Genomic DNA, 16,496 nt, shown 5'->3' with positions numbered 1-16,496 from the left:
ACACACACACACACGCACACGCACACGCACACACATGCAGGCGCGCACACACATGTACACACACATAGCTCTAAACACTGTGTTTGGATTTGAAGCTTGTTGAATTGTAATTGTCTGAAGTGTGTTGCCAGCCAAACAGCAGAAAGAGTCTGTGCTGTCAAAGGGAGGTGAAAGGGAGGCACACTTTCAGCAACAAATCAGAAACAGGGATTTGAATCTTTGGGGGTTGTAACTAAGTCCTATGTTTGTGACTGTGTGAGGGCAGGGCAGATTAATGTTGTGAATGTCATTTTAATGGAGGGGGGGTGCACCTCAACTATGTGATTTACATATTCCATTTGAGCAGCAGGATTATATCATCACAAACTCTTCCAAAGCCTGCTAAATCACACTGATAATTCCAACAAAGAATCCTTTATGCATTGGAAAATCGGGAGCCACAACATTGTGTTTATACTGTAGATTTGGATTTATTTATTTTCAATATGATTTAAAATCTCTTTTTCTGTGCTGTCAATCCCTGATTTCAGAACAAAACATCACATACATAACTTCTGGTGAGATTAAATTGGATGATACATTAAAAATGGGAAATATCCATTAGTCTGATACCTCTGTAGTGGTGTGCATGCAATGTAATATAATTGTTTTAAGGGAGATAGATGATTCTGAGGGTGGATGACAGTAGATTAATCCGGTGTGTTGCCTTCTGGGGGAGCAGACTGCAGTTTTTGGTGGCATAATAACCCATTGGCCTTAATCCTTTGCCATAACCACGAGGGGGGCAGATTCCAATGCAGCTCACCCAGTCTTCATACCTTCTTTTTGGGCACCAACAATCACAGTCAGATTCTGAGGAGGTATTTCTTTCTAAAAGTGATAAGAAATAAGAATTTAATAAAGATGATCAAAAATGTGCTCCTTTAACCTGTCTGCCACGATACAGAATCATAACAGAGGGGGAGAATCATAGTAGTGTTTGAGGCAAATGTCCACCCTCAGCCAAGAAATCATTCATGGGTGCCTTGGCATCAGGTAGCTGGAGGCGTGGAAGCCTGAGCGTGCCCTTGATGACACACACATTAAGGCACGCAGACCGAGCCCCCCATAGACTTCAGCCATGCCCTGCTGGGTCTGCAGTGTCCGCCTGCATCTGCCTCTGAGGGGTGGTAGATCTGATGCTATCTGGCACTTCTGTGCCACACATGTGTGTCACACACCACAACATAGCCTTTAATAAGCCCCCGAGCCATGACTTGTCATGCATGCTTATTATTAAATAAATGGCCCGCATTTCATTTTTTTATACCCATGCTTGAATCCCTTGCAGCTGCACCATACAGCTTTTGTGACTAAGCTGACACCGGTAGAATCTTTTGTATACTGCATTGTAACTATTTTCTTAATCAATTCATTGTTTCAGTCATTTGTCTTTGGTTCTAGCATTGAGAATGTATCTCTTTGTCATATAGACTATAAGAATAACTGAATATCTTTTGGGGTTAGAGAGCTGCTTGGACAAAACAAGCACTTTTAACACATCACATTCGAGTCTGGGATATTACTATGTCAGATTTTTAACTGTTTTGTGACATTTTATAGAAAACAACTATTAGTTGAAAAATAAATTCACAGATTAATCGATAACAAAAATAATAGTTATTTGCGGAGCTAAACAACACATGCAACATCCACTGTATTTAACGTAATAGAAACAACATGGTTTTGTTCTACCAATTGTGCATGTTTTACAGTCTCAATTAAAGTGCCCATATTATGAAAAAAATCACTCTTTCTGGGATTTGGAATGTTATTTTGTTTCTCTGGTGCTTCCACATGCATAAAAACTTGGGAAAAAATCCCATCCATGTTGTTTTGAGTGAGATACAGGTTTCTGAATGTTCTCTGCCTTCAGTCTCTGGGTGAGCGTTTCAAAATCTCCACGGCTTTATACGTCACTAGCCGAGACGAGGTGGCTATCCGTAGCATGCTAGCACTAGCATGCTAGCTTGTTCTCAATGGCAACACTGCTACAACACAATCTAGTTCACCATAATCTCCAAAAGAACAATTTACATGTCCCTGTTCTGCAGGTATTCTACAAGTACGCCCTCGTTTAGAAGAAGTCTCCCAGCTAATCCTGCCTTGTACTGACCAAAGTTGGAGAAAGTTATCTATCTTATGTGATCTTAACTAGCTACTGCACACGTGCAACTCCCAACAAAGATAGTAAAGAAGTAAGATGTCTCACTCTGTAGCTAAAGCAGAGACCTAAACACACAGGGTGAAAACAGGATCTGCAGAAATGTACAGTACAACAGAAATATATTGTTTTTTGAATATGAAACCATGTAAACCAATTCTGATACACCTCAAATTTCAATTATGAACCTGAAAATGAGCATAATATGGGCGCTTTATTAGATTTTGACCATAATACCTTGGAAAATACTAGATTCCTTGCAGTAACTAGTAATGATGTAAATATTATTACATCAGCATTAGACAATACAGGATTTAAATAAACAAATATAGCGGACATAGCTTTTAACTAGCATAGCACAAAACTGCTAAGAAGGTCGCAGATTTTTTTTAATGTTGTGATAGATGAAGGAGGTAGGGAATATACAATTCCATTATTACAATAATGAAATTAAGTCAATTTTTGGAATGAGACTTTGTGTGGAAATTGTAGCTCTGTGAAGTCCTAAATAAAGCCAGTCTGAAACATTTCCCCCCATTGTTTTGTTTATTTTACTTGGCATACCATATACAGTACATACAGTAAAAGGCACAGAGAGCAACAGCCACCAAACCACTGCAGCAGCTCTTCAGTAGAGTTAGTTTCTTCCGCAAAAGAGTCTAGACTGCACGCATTCCATAACTGCATGTCTTTTGTCTCCACATTTAGTGTGTGTGTGTGTGTGTGTGTGTGTGAGAGTGTGTGTGTGTGTGTGTGTCTTTGTTTTTCCGGTCTTGTATCTGTAGTCCTTTTGTTCTCCATAGGAATACATCTGTTCTCTGTATTTGTCCAATTATCATTCTTCGCAGGGCTGTGGCTGCTGTACGTCTATTTGTTGTCCCACGTTTTTCTTTCATCTTTGACATCTCCACTTTGTAACAACACTGACATTTGAATATTATTATTTTTTTTTTACCTTTCAATTTAGCATGCATAAGGTCAGTGGTCCTTGATCACACCTCCTAGTCTGCCCATAGGAAGTCTTAGACATGTCCTCCCTGCTGTCTGGTGCTGATACATATCTCATAGCTCATCACAGACATCCCCGCTCTGCTCTGCCCGACCAGAGGACAGGGCCCTGTTGTGGTCTTTGTAGGCTCTGATTGAGACCCAGTCACAGGGGTTGTCAGTGGCCCAGATTCAGATTCAGGCAATGAACCCAAACGAGGCCCTCTTCCTTTTATTCCTCTACACACTCTTTCTCTCTTTCTGTCCCTCATCATAATGAGCTTGAGCACAGTTAATGTCCTGGGTATAGTGCTCAAAGGAAATCTGTTCTTAATTCATACCTTTAATTGTGTATAATTTTAATACTTAAGATGGAAATAAAAGTGCAGAAGAGTATATTTTATTATATTTTTTCGTGCAGCTCTCCAGGCATGCTATTGTAGGTGACTCATCTCAGTTTGTGTGAGACACTTTGGTGCAGTGTTTCAGTCTTGCCCTGTATTGGTTACTATGTGAAGGTTATGCCCACCTCTGTCTCTGTGCCGGGAGATGCCTGCAGGAGGGATCTGCTGACTGTTGAAGGATAGGACTGTGGCAGATGTAGGAGCACTAGGGTGGTGTATAGGTTGCAGTGCATCATACTGCATTATGCAAATGCAGAAAATAATAATTTAATGTATTAAGATGGCTGGTATATTTGTTTGGACTTGAATGTTATAGTTCTGCTTTGGGGAATTCCCTCTCCAGTTAAGAGAATAATCCTACATAACTTAGTGCCATATATATATATATATAAATATTACCCTTTGTCCTTAGTTCCGGCAGCTGCGTATGCTGAGTGTGGCTTCCCCAACCTGGCCTCTCTGTTAAGTCCACAAGCATCAGAGCTATTTACTCAACAGAGTCAGTGGGACATTGAATCATAAATCTCTTCCCTTCCTCACGCTCCATTGGCCCAACTATGAATTCAATCACAGCAGCACCTACCACCAGGAAACGCCACTGTGTGCAAGTAAATGAATGAGTGAATAAAATAATAAATGAGGGATGGAGTAAATGAAGAAGTCACACCAGGAATTACAAAGTTAGAAAAGACTCTGAGGATTCATAAAAAAAGTTTTTTTAGTTTCAATGCACACATTTCAGTTCAGAAAAGCTGTTTGTGTCGACACAGACAGTGGGAAGTTTCCTACTGTGAGAAGTGCAGCTGCATCTTACTGAGTGTGAACATGTTCTGACTGTTAAATTGTGTATCAATGCTAACCATTTCTTTCTCTTTCTGTCTTTTTTCTGCTTCACCCACCATGGGTTTCTTCTGTTTATGATGGATTGCCCGTCTCATTCAACAGGAAACAATCTAAGGTATGTAAGTTCAATCTGTTTCTGTTGCTACAACGACAAAAAACTGTCCAGAGCTGACGTGCGGTGTCAGCAGAAATAGTCATCTGTAGGGACTTCTCACTGACTGTCCTGTTATCACACATAGTGAAATGATCCAGAAGCAGGATTCTGCACAGGGAACACAATTCCCATGAGGGGATGAGAAGCATCCTGCACAGGTCGATCTACTGTTGTGGCATTGTTTCTAGGGACATGATTGAGAGTGTTTTAGTAGTTTGGTTGGTCAGCAGGAGCCGGATAGATGTCCGTGTGAATGTGTCAGCGCTCTAAGATCTCGTGAACACCCACAAAGGCTCTACAATGAGAAAGGGATGAGCGCGGACACTGGGGCAGTGTGTGTGCCCATTCAAAGCTGCATTGTTGGGGTGCACCCTCACCTCCCCCCTTGACAACATGCTGGTGACTAGCTCAGAGATGTTTCACACACCAGGGACGGGCTTTGTGCTCAGTGCACTCGGCCGCTGACGGGACTGGGGGAGCGTTAGCGCGGGCCACAGGCGTGCGTGGTCTCTGGGGGCCTGTGAACCTGAGTTACCCTGTAATACCCTTCAGCTAGACGAGCACGTGGCTGTCTGCTAAGTTATAGTGGCACTCAAATTAGTCTCCCTGCATTCTAAAGGGTAAACAGAGGTTGCAATCCAATCACGTTTGACCAGTTTTCATCCAAGAAGTGACAAAAAGGGCATTGTGCTTCTCAGCTTCATCATTATTTGCACTGCTGATTAATAGTAATTGTCCAGTCATGAACAATTTGTTGCGCAGTGACACCCTCAAGCTGGAAAGACACAGACCAGAGGAGATTGAAGCACTAGTTACCAAACCAGCTCTAATTGAGAATGATGGCACTTTTGTTCCTCTGAATGGCACCCACTCACTTGTCTGAAGTCACAAGAGGAGGTCTTTATTTTAAAGCCTTCAGTGATCTCAGTGCTTCCCATGCTGACTGTGCTACCAGTGGTGCAATGGCCAATAGCCTTTATTAGGATTAGAAGGGAGTTTGAGTATTTGGGGTGTATGTATAGGGGAAACTGCTTTGGTAGAGCAGCAGCAGTGCGCTGAAAGCCAGGAGTAGTAATGTGCAGCAGTGTTGTGCTTGCACTGCAGGATGACAGTGTAGAAGCAATTGTTGAACATGGAAGAAATGTGTAAAAACAAGTGGCTGAGCTACAGTGGGGTGCAGATAAACTACATGAAGGAAAAGAACACAAAATAAGCCACAGAATCAATGAAGTGCAATTATAAAATCATCAATGAACCTTCTAATGCAGTCATGTAAAATATTTCATCCAGGAAACAATCTAAATGGCACCTTAAACAACCCAAGAGCAGCTTCAAACCATAATTTGGAAAGAGAAAACACATAGTTTCTGCAGCAATAATTAGAAATCACAGAGCGACGCCACAAACACTTATTTTAGATTCAATTGCAGAAGGTAGGGAGGGCAGCATACATGAAAGCTCTATTACCTATTTCAGTGTGGACTTTGGGAAGTTATATATCCTATCAACATGAGTGTTTTGAACAAGCAGATATGAAATATAAATGAGATATTTATATACTAACTAATTGAAACTACTCAAAGGAGAAGTTTATGATGGGTGTTTGCCTGCAACATATACAGTAACAGGAGCTTTTCTGTCTGTCAGGAGGTGAATGAGGCCATAGCTCTTTCCCAGAGAGCATCCTCTCTGTGTGTTATCCATCCATAGCTCATGCAGGTGCCTGGGGGACACAAGGGGTCTCTGCTGCTGAAGCCTGTGTTGTAAGACCCAGCGCTGATGGCTGAGAGCCAGCCTGCACCACCGGGAGCAGCTACTGCCCTGTTTCCTTGGAGACGAGGGTCACCGGGTGCTGGAATTTCTTCTGAGGAGCACTGACCCTGATTTATGAAGTCATTTAACTCCAGCCACTATGACAAAACTCGGGGCAGCTAACAGTGGATTTGTGCAGACAGTCATGGCGCGGTCTTAACGAGCATTACCTCGAACAATACTTGGTTAGACTTCATCTTACTCACTCAGACAAGCTTAGTCCTGCTGATTTACTGCAAGGTGGCATGGTTCTGCACAATAAGCCTGTTTTTTTAGTACAACAAAAGAAGTAAGACCACTACTAAGATCAGGTTGTGTTGTACTGTACATGCTTGGACAAGTGTGAGAAGAAGTGTGTGTTTACACTCCCTGTGCTGACTCCTCTGCAGGTGTTCGCTTTTGACCACTGTTTCTGGTCCATGGATGAGTCCAACGTTCCCAAATATGCTGGTGAGTCATAAATGCTGAAACTGATCCTTTACTCATCACCAAAGAACTCAAATCACGTGTCCATGTAAAGACATGCTGAGCTTTGTGCCGCAGTAGAGCAGGGAAGCTCCCTACTTAATGGAAAGCTGTTTTTGCATCATGCAAAGCACAGTGAGGGCAGACATGGTCATTTGTGTTTTGAGAGAACACATTAAAATATCCAATTGAGTTAGTTGTCTTTGTATTGTCTCAAAACAATAAAACCACCATGTTTGTTTTTCTCAGACAGTATATTTATAATGTACAGTAACTAAACCATTGTGCTTACTGATTGATTGATTTTTTTATGTGACCACTTAAATATAAAAATATGAAAACAATACATAAAAAGTCAGGAATGACACAATAAAGCCCAAAGACTCATTTCCATTGTGGTTCCGTTGTGTTATGTTATCATCTACCGTTCATTACTCTAATTAGTGCTCCACAGAAAAGGTTACAGCTACAGTTTTTGTAAAATCTATAAAAAAGACATTATTACTGCCAGTCCAGGGTGGATTTACATAATCTTTATAGATATTTTCCTTGTCATTTTGCTCTCATTTTGTGATGGAAATGTTATGATTACATCTGCTTTGTGCTGAACCGACAAGGCAATCTGTTCAGTGAAGGGCTGCCCCGAGGGCCCGGACCACAGCTTTATTTAGCTCGTTAAACAGCTGTCCCATTCACTGTGAGCACGACACTGAGCAACACAAGAGCTTTCTCTACACAACACAGCATTTTCCAAGCAACCAGACAGGAATCTGTCATATTTTCATTAATTCTTATTCTTCTGTGTTTGTTGGTAACCTTATGTTACTGCAATCATTTAAGGATGCAAACAAGACAACTAGTATTACTTCTATATCTGAATGGTTATCTAATCTCCGTCTCCGTGATTCTTTGTCTAAAAGGTCAAGAGGTGGTGTTCAAGTGCCTTGGAGAGGGAATACTTGAAAATGCATTCCAGGGATATAACGCCTGCATATTTGCCTATGGACAAACAGGTAACTAAACATCCAGAGTCCCTTTTTTTTTGCTAAATCCCTTACATCATGCAGCATTTATATAAAGCATAAATAATGAATTGCCTTTCTTATACTTAGATATACTGGCAAGGGAAGTTGTCTCCAGATGTGTCCATAGAAAGTTTAATGAACTGGAAGACTTGTATTTGTAATCACGCTGGTGAATCAATTAACTCCTTCTTTCTTCACCCTTAATCAAATTAGCTCCTTTATCCCACTTCCTGTCTTAAGAGGGAACACGTGGTAGAAAGACAGCTACTGAAAAGTTTGGAGAGAAGAACACATATATGATGTATAAGAAAAAAAAATTAGTCATGATGGGAATTAGGAAGGCACACAGCATTTAGTTTGCTGTTTCTTAGCAGTCTTAGTATAATCAAGAACCCACATTTTAAGCGTTTTGTCTGTAGGGATGGGAAGGTTAGTTGGTTTGGTCAGCATTTTTGTCCAGACTGAAATATATCATATTTTCTCCAAAGGACTTTGATTATCATTGGAGTTATTATACTTTGGCGCCAACATGAGGCTGATGTGTGTGCTTCCCAGTGAATGTCTCAACAAATATTGCAATTTTTAATGACACTGGAAAGACGCTTTACATAAAGGCGGAACAAGTAACACACAAACAAAAGTTTTTGTTTCATGGTCCCCAGAAGACGAAATACAATGATACTTTGGTCATCCTTTTATCTAGCGCCATCATCAGGTCAACATTTTAATTGTCCAATACTTTGCTTATTGATCAAAACTAATGAAATTCCCACTAGCCTCAGATGATCTTTGTGTTTAGGGCTAAACTACGATGGTGACCATGAAAAACATTATACCTGCTTCACATCAGCATTTGTTGTTTGATAGCATGCTGACGTTAGCGTTTAGCTACAGCTAAAGTACATGCATGGCTGTAGGCTTGTTACAACATGTAGAAAATGCGTTCTCTCATGGTCATGATACAATATATAACATATGATGTAGCTAAATTGTTTCTGGAATCAAACAGCGTGCTCAGAGTAGGGACTTATGTTAAGTTTCACTGTTATTTAAGCACTGCACTGTGTGGACCTCTATCTGTTGGGGATCTAATCATGTGTGACTCTGCAATGTCCACCCAGGTTCAGGCAAGTCCTTTTCCATGATGGGGAATGGGGATCAGCCGGGTTTAATCCCTCGACTCTGTTGCTCGCTGTTTGAGAGGGTCCACAGAGAGGAGAACGAGGGCCATACTTTTAAGGTGGAGGTGTCCTACATGGAGATCTACAATGAGAAGGTCCGTGACCTGCTCGATCCCAAAGGGTGAGTGTGGGCATCTTCTTCAGAGTAAGCACATGTAACCTGAATAGCCACCCTGATTTTAATAATCTAATTCCTTGTTAATGCTTAATGCTTTGACCTGGGGTGATAGCTGGTTACACAAACTGTGGTGACATTTTCTCATAGCTTTGGTTCACTCCAACTTCAGTACAAGCTGTGACCTCAGCTCCCGCTTTGTGTTATTTTAGCATCTCTGTTTATAGCTCTGTTGTGTCTAGTAGCCTGTATGGGGGATGGCAACAGAATGATGTGAGTAGGAAGCTCAACCCAGTCATTTCCTGCAGAATGGCAGCCAGAATCATCTTCTGACACTGCTGCATTCTTCGCCTCCGTGGTCTGATGTGGGTTGGCTGACAGACTGCAGGGGAGAGCGAACTGTGAAAGAGTGTTTCAGGGACATCTGCTAGTGAAGCTGGGAGCAGGAGAGCGGTCAGAGCAGCCTGGGAGCCGAGCCCAAGAGAGGGACTACAGTGGAGTGCATTGTGTGCTGCAGATGTCTAAAGATGCAGCCAGAGCCATTTTGATGGCAACTTCCTCTCGCTTATATAATAAGCCTCACACTCTCTTGGTCTATCTGCCTCTGTGATTTTCAGGAGTAAACATTGGCTGTGGTATAGACACGTCAAGTTTAAATAGGATCTCTGTCACACTATGAGTTGGCGGTGGTCTTTCTTGTGGATGCATCCTCTTGTCTGCTGCAGTGGGTGGTAGATTACTAGAGTGGAGGCAGGGAAGCTGGTTTCTGCCAAGATCAGTTGTTATGGAAGCCATGAAGAGGGATTCAGTGACTCACTGGCTTACTGATCTAAAGGATTTCTCCTCAACACCTGGTGGGTAGCCAGGTTAAGATGAGTTTCAGTTTAGCCACCTGTCCCCATCTTGTGAAACGCTTACCCTTAGTTTAAGTTTGTGACACGGCACATGTAATTTTCTAGGATCGGGAAAGTCTAATCGGCAGTGTCTTACAAAATAATGTTTAGTCTTCATGTCAACAAACACCATTTACTCCTGTTTAGTAACACTGTCTTGGCTGATTGTGTAAATTATTTTGCCTTTTTTTAATCAAGCATTTGTGAATGTTTAGAAGGCTAGTTAGAGAGATGGAGAAATACATTATTTGTGTTGGTCCTAAATAAGATTTGTTAACAATAAAGAATAGCCAGCCTTGTCCTTAAGGAAAAGGGAAGGGAAAGGGAAGTTTGGGGTCCCCTGCTGGAGCTGTTCCCCGGATAAGCGGACGAAGATGGATGGATGGATGGATGGATGGATTAAGGAAATTCAGAAACGTTTTTTACGTGAAGGATTTTGGCATGAAACTCCTGTTAACATTTGTATTGCAGTTGTAGTGCCTGTTGATTAACAGTTAACTATTTCAGTTTTGCCATAACATGTAAAGCTCTCTTATTTCCCCCCAAAAAATGTAAACCGTTTCAAGAGAAGGGTAAATGAGTCATATGAGCTTCTCAAAACCCACCCTGATGCATTACGTTTTTATTCTAATCAAAGACTCAAGTACAGAGGAGGAGCTTCTAGCTTCTCAAAGAGATAGTTTATCAAACTGCCTTATGTGCTAAGAGGTTTTACATGACAAGGACTGTACTTTTTCTTCTTTCTTTTTGCATGTTTGTCCCAAGTTGAAATGCTAATTATTCCTCCCTTTTTCTTCTCTTTCTCTTACTCATTGTCTTGTTTTCATTATTTTTGAAGGAGCCGACATTCCCTGAAAGTTCGGGAACACAAAGTCTTGGGTCCATACGTGGATGGTCTGTCTCAGCTGGCTGTGACCAACTTTGAGGTGTGTCTTTCTTTCATCTTTCTGCCATCACACTGTGACCAGAGGCAAAACTAAATCCAACACTGTATCACTGACCACATGCCTCATATTTCATATTCTGTACACATAGACGTATAGCATCCAACAGAAATGTCTTTATATCACATCCCCAGTTGTCAAGCCGCTGATTCATATTCGGAATAACCATTATGTTTCATATCCTCCCAAGTGCAGAAACTGTAATGACACATATTCCTGATGTGGTATGTAGTCATGGGATTTCTTGTAATATAAATGCCAAGCCTTGGCAGGGTCTTCCTTAATTACGCTTAAACATCTCCACCCTGTTCCTCTGTGCTCTGCTCTGCCTGATATTAGTGCAGTGGTTTCCCACAGTCTTGGCCCACTGCCTGCTCTAAACCAGCTAAATCATATGGCACATAGCCATAAGTGAATACCGTCTGACTTTCCTCGTATCTTAATGGCCCATGTGCAAGTTTTACCTAAATCCAGAGAAATGTGTATAAATTTCCTGCAACATATTTTATTTTATGACCTCACTCTCTATCTTTTTAGGACATTGAGGTGTTAATGTCAGAGGGGAACAAATCTCGCACAGTTGCAGCCACCAACATGAATGAGGAAAGCAGCCGATCACACGGCGTCTTCAGTATCATTGTCACACAAACGCTTTATGATCTGCAGTCTGGGGTCAGTCTTGCTGTTCAGCCACTTTCACCATAAATCTTTCTTGTCCTATCATGGGTCTGACTAACTGTTTCATGTTGTGATGATAAACAGAATTCAGGGGAGAAAGTTAGCAAGATGAGTCTGGTTGACCTGGCAGGAAGTGAGCGAGTGTCCAAGACTGGAGCTGCTGGAGAGAGACTCAAAGAGGGCAGCAATATTAACAAGTGGGTATATTTTTGTGTGAAAGACATTACAGATTTTTGAAGTCCAATTAACCATTTGACTGGTTAAAGCTAATTGTCTGTGTGTGTGTGTGTGTGTGTGTGTGTAGGTCTCTCACCACATTGGGTTGTGTGATATCTGCTCTGGCTGATCAGTCCGCAGGAAAGGGGAAGGCCAAGTTTGTGCCATACAGAGACTCAGTGCTCACCTGGCTACTAAAGGTTTGACCCACAAATGACCCATATTTATAACTGCCTTCTGTCTGTTGGTGGTTGTTATGATATGTGGTTGTTCTAGGTGTGCTGAAATGTGACTTTAGGTGACCAAAAACTGGCACTGCACTACATGCACTGTGCCATGCATGTAAACCAAAAACGAAAGATTTAGCAGCTATGCTTTGTTGCAACATGTTTTCTTTTCTTCAGGACAACCTTGGCGGCAACAGCAAGACAGCAATGATAGCCACAGTGAGTCCAGCAGCTGATAACTATGAGGAGACTCTGTCCACGCTACGCTATGCCGACAGAGCCAAGAGAATCGTCAACCACGCCGTGGTGAACGAAGACCCCAACGCACGGATCATCAGAGAGCTCAGGGAAGAGGTGGAGAAGCTCAAAGTTCAACTCTCTCAGGCTGAGGTGAGAGGAAGGATTGGATGAACCCAAGACACTCCGAAATTTAATAAATTAATTCATGCCAGACATGTCATTAATCATAGAATGATACAGATTGTACTGATACTCATTTTTTTCTCTCCTTGTTCCCAACAGTCATTGAAGGCTCCCGAGTTGAAGGAGAAACTGCACGAGTCTGAGAAACTCATTCAGGAGATGACTGTCACCTGGGAGGAGAAACTACGAAAGACAGAGGAGATCGCCACTGTATGCATAACAGTCATAAACAGACTCCAAAATCTTAATAAGCACAGTTATACGTACAGCAAAACTGTCATTATCTTTGTTTACAGGAACGTCAGAAGCAGCTGGAGAGCATGGGCATCTCTCTGGAAACATCAGGGATTAAAGTGGGGGAAGACAAGTGTTTCCTTGTCAATCTGAATGCTGATCCTGCCCTAAATGAGCTACTGGTCTATTACCTGAAGGTAATGGGAGTTTTTACAATGTGACAATGCATTATTCGCATGATATCTAGCTGAGATACTACATAGTACTCACCACCATCGTCACTCCAATGCCTTAAGTACGTCAGAATTTTACTTATTTGTCCCAGGTGACCACACTGGAAAAATAACGTAAACAGTTAAAAGCATTTATGAGGACTTTTCCAGAGTCTGTATTGAGTTTATGTGGTTTTATTAACATCTGAACTTGCGTCTGTTCCCGCTTAGTTTCAACTTAAGGAATTCTAAAAGATGATACATATACAACCCAAAGAAGCAGATTATTTTAATGGCACCACTAAATCAAATGAAAATATTGTAAATTTGTAGACAATGGTATGGGCGAAGGCCAAAGATCTTTGTGACATGGTTTCATGTTGGCCATTGCAAATGCTGTATTTATTTTATTTGTGTGTAGTGCCTGAAATACTCACAAATCCAAAAACCTCGTAATGGCTAAAGTTTGTACGAAAGCCAGACAGTTCTTCTAATAACTATCTAATTTTAAGGATAAGTTGCTGCCAAAATGTCTTTTAGTCACTCTTTCATTCACTGAGGACCAGAAACACAGCACATATGGTGCAGTGATCCAGATGGCACAGTGAGAGCAGAGAAAAGTCCAGTAAAAGACATTGCTATGCACTGAAGTGGTAACAACCAGTTAGTTGGACCTGTAAGAGCACAAGCATGTGAGAAAGCAGCCTGTGCGGTGTACAGAACAACAGGCCTTTGTCTGGGTCCTGCAGGCCAGCCTGGCATATCAGTGTGGAATGACTATGGTAATGCGAAATGGGTTAGTTCGCCGCAGGGTAGGACATCCTCTCGAAGCTGGGATGTTTGTTTAACACCGCCCACTCTGCAATGAGAGAGACACACAAGTTTTTTCACTTAGGTTTTAGTTTCTTGCTGAGGTTTTATTCTCGAATTTGAAATTTTATGTCTTGCGAATGACAAAACCCTTGTGCAAATTGTTTCAATGAACAACATTTTGACCTAAAGTTGGAACAATATGATGGGTGTAATTATTTTTCATCTGTCATTATAGTTTCCATAATCTGTCCTCCACTTGTGTGTAGGAGCACACGCGTGTTGGCGCAGACACATCCCAGGACATCCAACTCTTTGGGATTGGTATCCAGCCGGAGCACTGCGTCCTGGAGCTCTGCCCAGACGGTGATGTCACCTTGATGCCCATAGGGAATGCCAGGTGAACTACAATATGACTACCTCCAAAATACTCTATCTATCTATCTATCTATCTATCTATCTATCTATCTATCTATCTATCTATCTATCTATCTATCTATCTATCTATCTATGTTGTCTCACTCTTCATGGGTGAGTGGACCTGAGTGTTTCACATGACCTCACTGTACAGGAATCTATGCTCTGAGCTTCTCGCTTTGATATCAGAGCCATGTCTCCCTCTCACTACAACAGGATTTTTCCTTCTCAATTAGTTTTCCCTGTTTGAATATGAAGATGATAATGCCATCTGACATCTTCATTATCAGAGTTTGAGTAATATCTCTGTTTTCTGCAGGACCTGTGTGAACGGAACAATGATTGATTCCTTGGTGCACCTGTGGCACGGAGATCGTATCTTATGGGGTAACAATCACTTCTTCAGGTAGGACACGTGCTGCAGTGTGGCCACATTCAAATGTGTGAACAGTCATGAAATTAAAATGTCACTGATTAGAAGCCCTGTTGCTCTGCAGGATTAATCTGCCTAAACGAAAGCGGCGGGACCGTTTAAAGGAGCTGGAGAGAGCTTCCCCCAGAGAGAGCTTTATCGAGGCAGATGTGGAGACCGCCAGTGAGGCATCTTCTGAGCAGGACTACAGCTATGAGTTTGCCCAGATGGAGGTTATAATGAAGACTCTGGGGAACAACGGTATGATTAGGTTAATCTGCCTTCTGCAATCTATATCATCCCCAGGCCACAGCTTTATACAATATATATTTAACTTAGGTTTCTGAAACTTCAGCTTGTTCTAGCTAATCTAACCTAATAATAACATGTTTTAGAAACGCCTCTACTGTAAAACAATACTCCTTATCTTAATGTAAAAAAGCACAATTCTAGCGTTAATTACAACAATCAGTTGACTATTTTCTCCGTGAATTGTTCCTACAAATTGAAATGTTAGTGGTCAGATTTAACCAGGGTGGAGCTAAGATGGGATGTACAATCCATTAGGGCTCAAAGTCCATTAGCACCCACTTCTCCTAATGTCTAATGTGATAAATGTTTTTAGTATGGTTTTGTAAATGTTAAATGTTTTTTCATGTAAAACTCCTTACCTCTTGGGACGCACAACAAAAATTGCTTGTTTTGTGTAATGATTTACCTTACTTTATTATATATATAAAGTGGAGTCACCAAAGGTATTTGTGCTTGATAAAAGACTAAAATGATGAATTGAAATGTCAAAATAGTTATTTTCGGTCAATCTGTTGAATTTAAACGATAATTTTAGCTCTATAAAATGTTTTAAATTCCAACAACACACATTGCAAAAAGAAAACTTTAGGTAACAATAAGAAAAATATTTTTACTTACAGAGACTTTAATAAATGAATACATTCTAATAAAGCCAGGGTCCATAAGACGAAGTGCATTATAAGGCAATTATCAATAATATATATTTTTTAAATGAATAACGTAATTTGTTCTCAGCTGTGGTGGCTGCTGTTTGTACGACCCTGTCCATGTTAGTTATAAATGTTTGTCATAATAAGGACTTGTTGTTTCTCATGTGTGTAGACCCCATGCAGAATGTGGTCCAGGTGCTGGAGAAGCAGTATCTGGAGGAGAAGCAGACGGCTCTAGAGGAGCAGAGGGTGATGTATGAACGTGAGCTGGAGTCGCTACGGCAACAGCTCTCTCCGGAGAAAACGGCCCAACACCACCGGAGCAGCAGCGAGCGCCTTACGTTCCCAACGCACACACCACACGGCAAACTGCGACTGTGGACCGAGGAGCGGTTAGTGGAATGCACTGACACACCCTCTCTGTCCACTGCAGGGAGGCCTGCCTTATGGCCGAAAAGCTGAGCTGAGCATTTTCCTGCACATCATTGTAATAGTGACCTAATATTTGAGGTTAGGTTTAGCCATTATCCTCTGACATGACTAAGGTTTTACTGATATTTCTTTTTTATTTTGCCATCATTGTTAACTCCAGCCACTGTGGTTTGAGAGCCAAATCTGAGATGCAAGAATCAGTGACCCTTTTACTAAAATGTAAGCATCACAAGTCAAAGTTCAGTCAGTCACATACACAACTCTGTGTATGTTTTGCACTTTGTTCCTGTGAATAGGAATGCTGTGCATATTATGTCCACACTGAGGGTACAATGATACGATATGATAGGTGGCAGGTCTTCAGCTTCATGAATAAATGAATGATCTCTGTGTTCTGTCGTCTGTGTGTGTGTATATATGTGTGTGTGTGTGTGTGTGTGTGTGTGT

The 16,496-nt window shown here is 41.4% G+C and overlaps 2 protein-coding genes across 4 annotated transcripts in view; both read left to right on the top strand.

Annotated features, from left to right (window-relative positions):
- The window catches only part of ptdss1a (phosphatidylserine synthase 1a), a 26,158-nt gene extending 21,354 nt beyond the window's left edge, over positions 1-4,804 (top strand). The window contains exons 14-16 of the transcript XR_004332546.1: positions 1,755-1,765; positions 2,718-2,720; positions 4,793-4,804. The gene's annotated coding sequence lies outside the window, so the exon portion shown is untranslated. The remainder of the gene's footprint in view (positions 1-1,754; positions 1,766-2,717; positions 2,721-4,792) is intronic.
- kif13a (kinesin family member 13A) overlaps positions 1-16,496 on the top strand; it is a 37,009-nt gene that overhangs the window by 7,691 nt on the left and 12,822 nt on the right. For all 3 annotated transcript variants that reach the window (XM_032519646.1, XM_032519645.1, XM_032519644.1), the window contains exons 3-17: positions 4,540-4,552; positions 6,793-6,853; positions 7,789-7,881; positions 9,015-9,195; positions 10,921-11,008; positions 11,564-11,698; positions 11,789-11,901; positions 12,009-12,120; positions 12,325-12,537; positions 12,670-12,780; positions 12,867-13,001; positions 14,096-14,226; positions 14,563-14,649; positions 14,741-14,916; positions 15,790-16,009. In XM_032519646.1, the coding sequence (XP_032375537.1) occupies positions 4,540-4,552; positions 6,793-6,853; positions 7,789-7,881; positions 9,015-9,195; positions 10,921-11,008; positions 11,564-11,698; positions 11,789-11,901; positions 12,009-12,120; positions 12,325-12,537; positions 12,670-12,780; positions 12,867-13,001; positions 14,096-14,226; positions 14,563-14,649; positions 14,741-14,916; positions 15,790-16,009 (1,869 nt within the window). The remainder of the gene's footprint in view (positions 1-4,539; positions 4,553-6,792; positions 6,854-7,788; positions 7,882-9,014; positions 9,196-10,920; positions 11,009-11,563; positions 11,699-11,788; positions 11,902-12,008; positions 12,121-12,324; positions 12,538-12,669; positions 12,781-12,866; positions 13,002-14,095; positions 14,227-14,562; positions 14,650-14,740; positions 14,917-15,789; positions 16,010-16,496) is intronic.

The sequence above is a fragment of the Etheostoma spectabile genome, chromosome 6 (assembly GCF_008692095.1).
Source record: "Etheostoma spectabile isolate EspeVRDwgs_2016 chromosome 6, UIUC_Espe_1.0, whole genome shotgun sequence".
NCBI classification, from domain to species: domain Eukaryota; kingdom Metazoa; phylum Chordata; class Actinopteri; order Perciformes; family Percidae; genus Etheostoma; species Etheostoma spectabile.
This window is presented reverse-complemented; position numbering and strand designations above follow the sequence as displayed.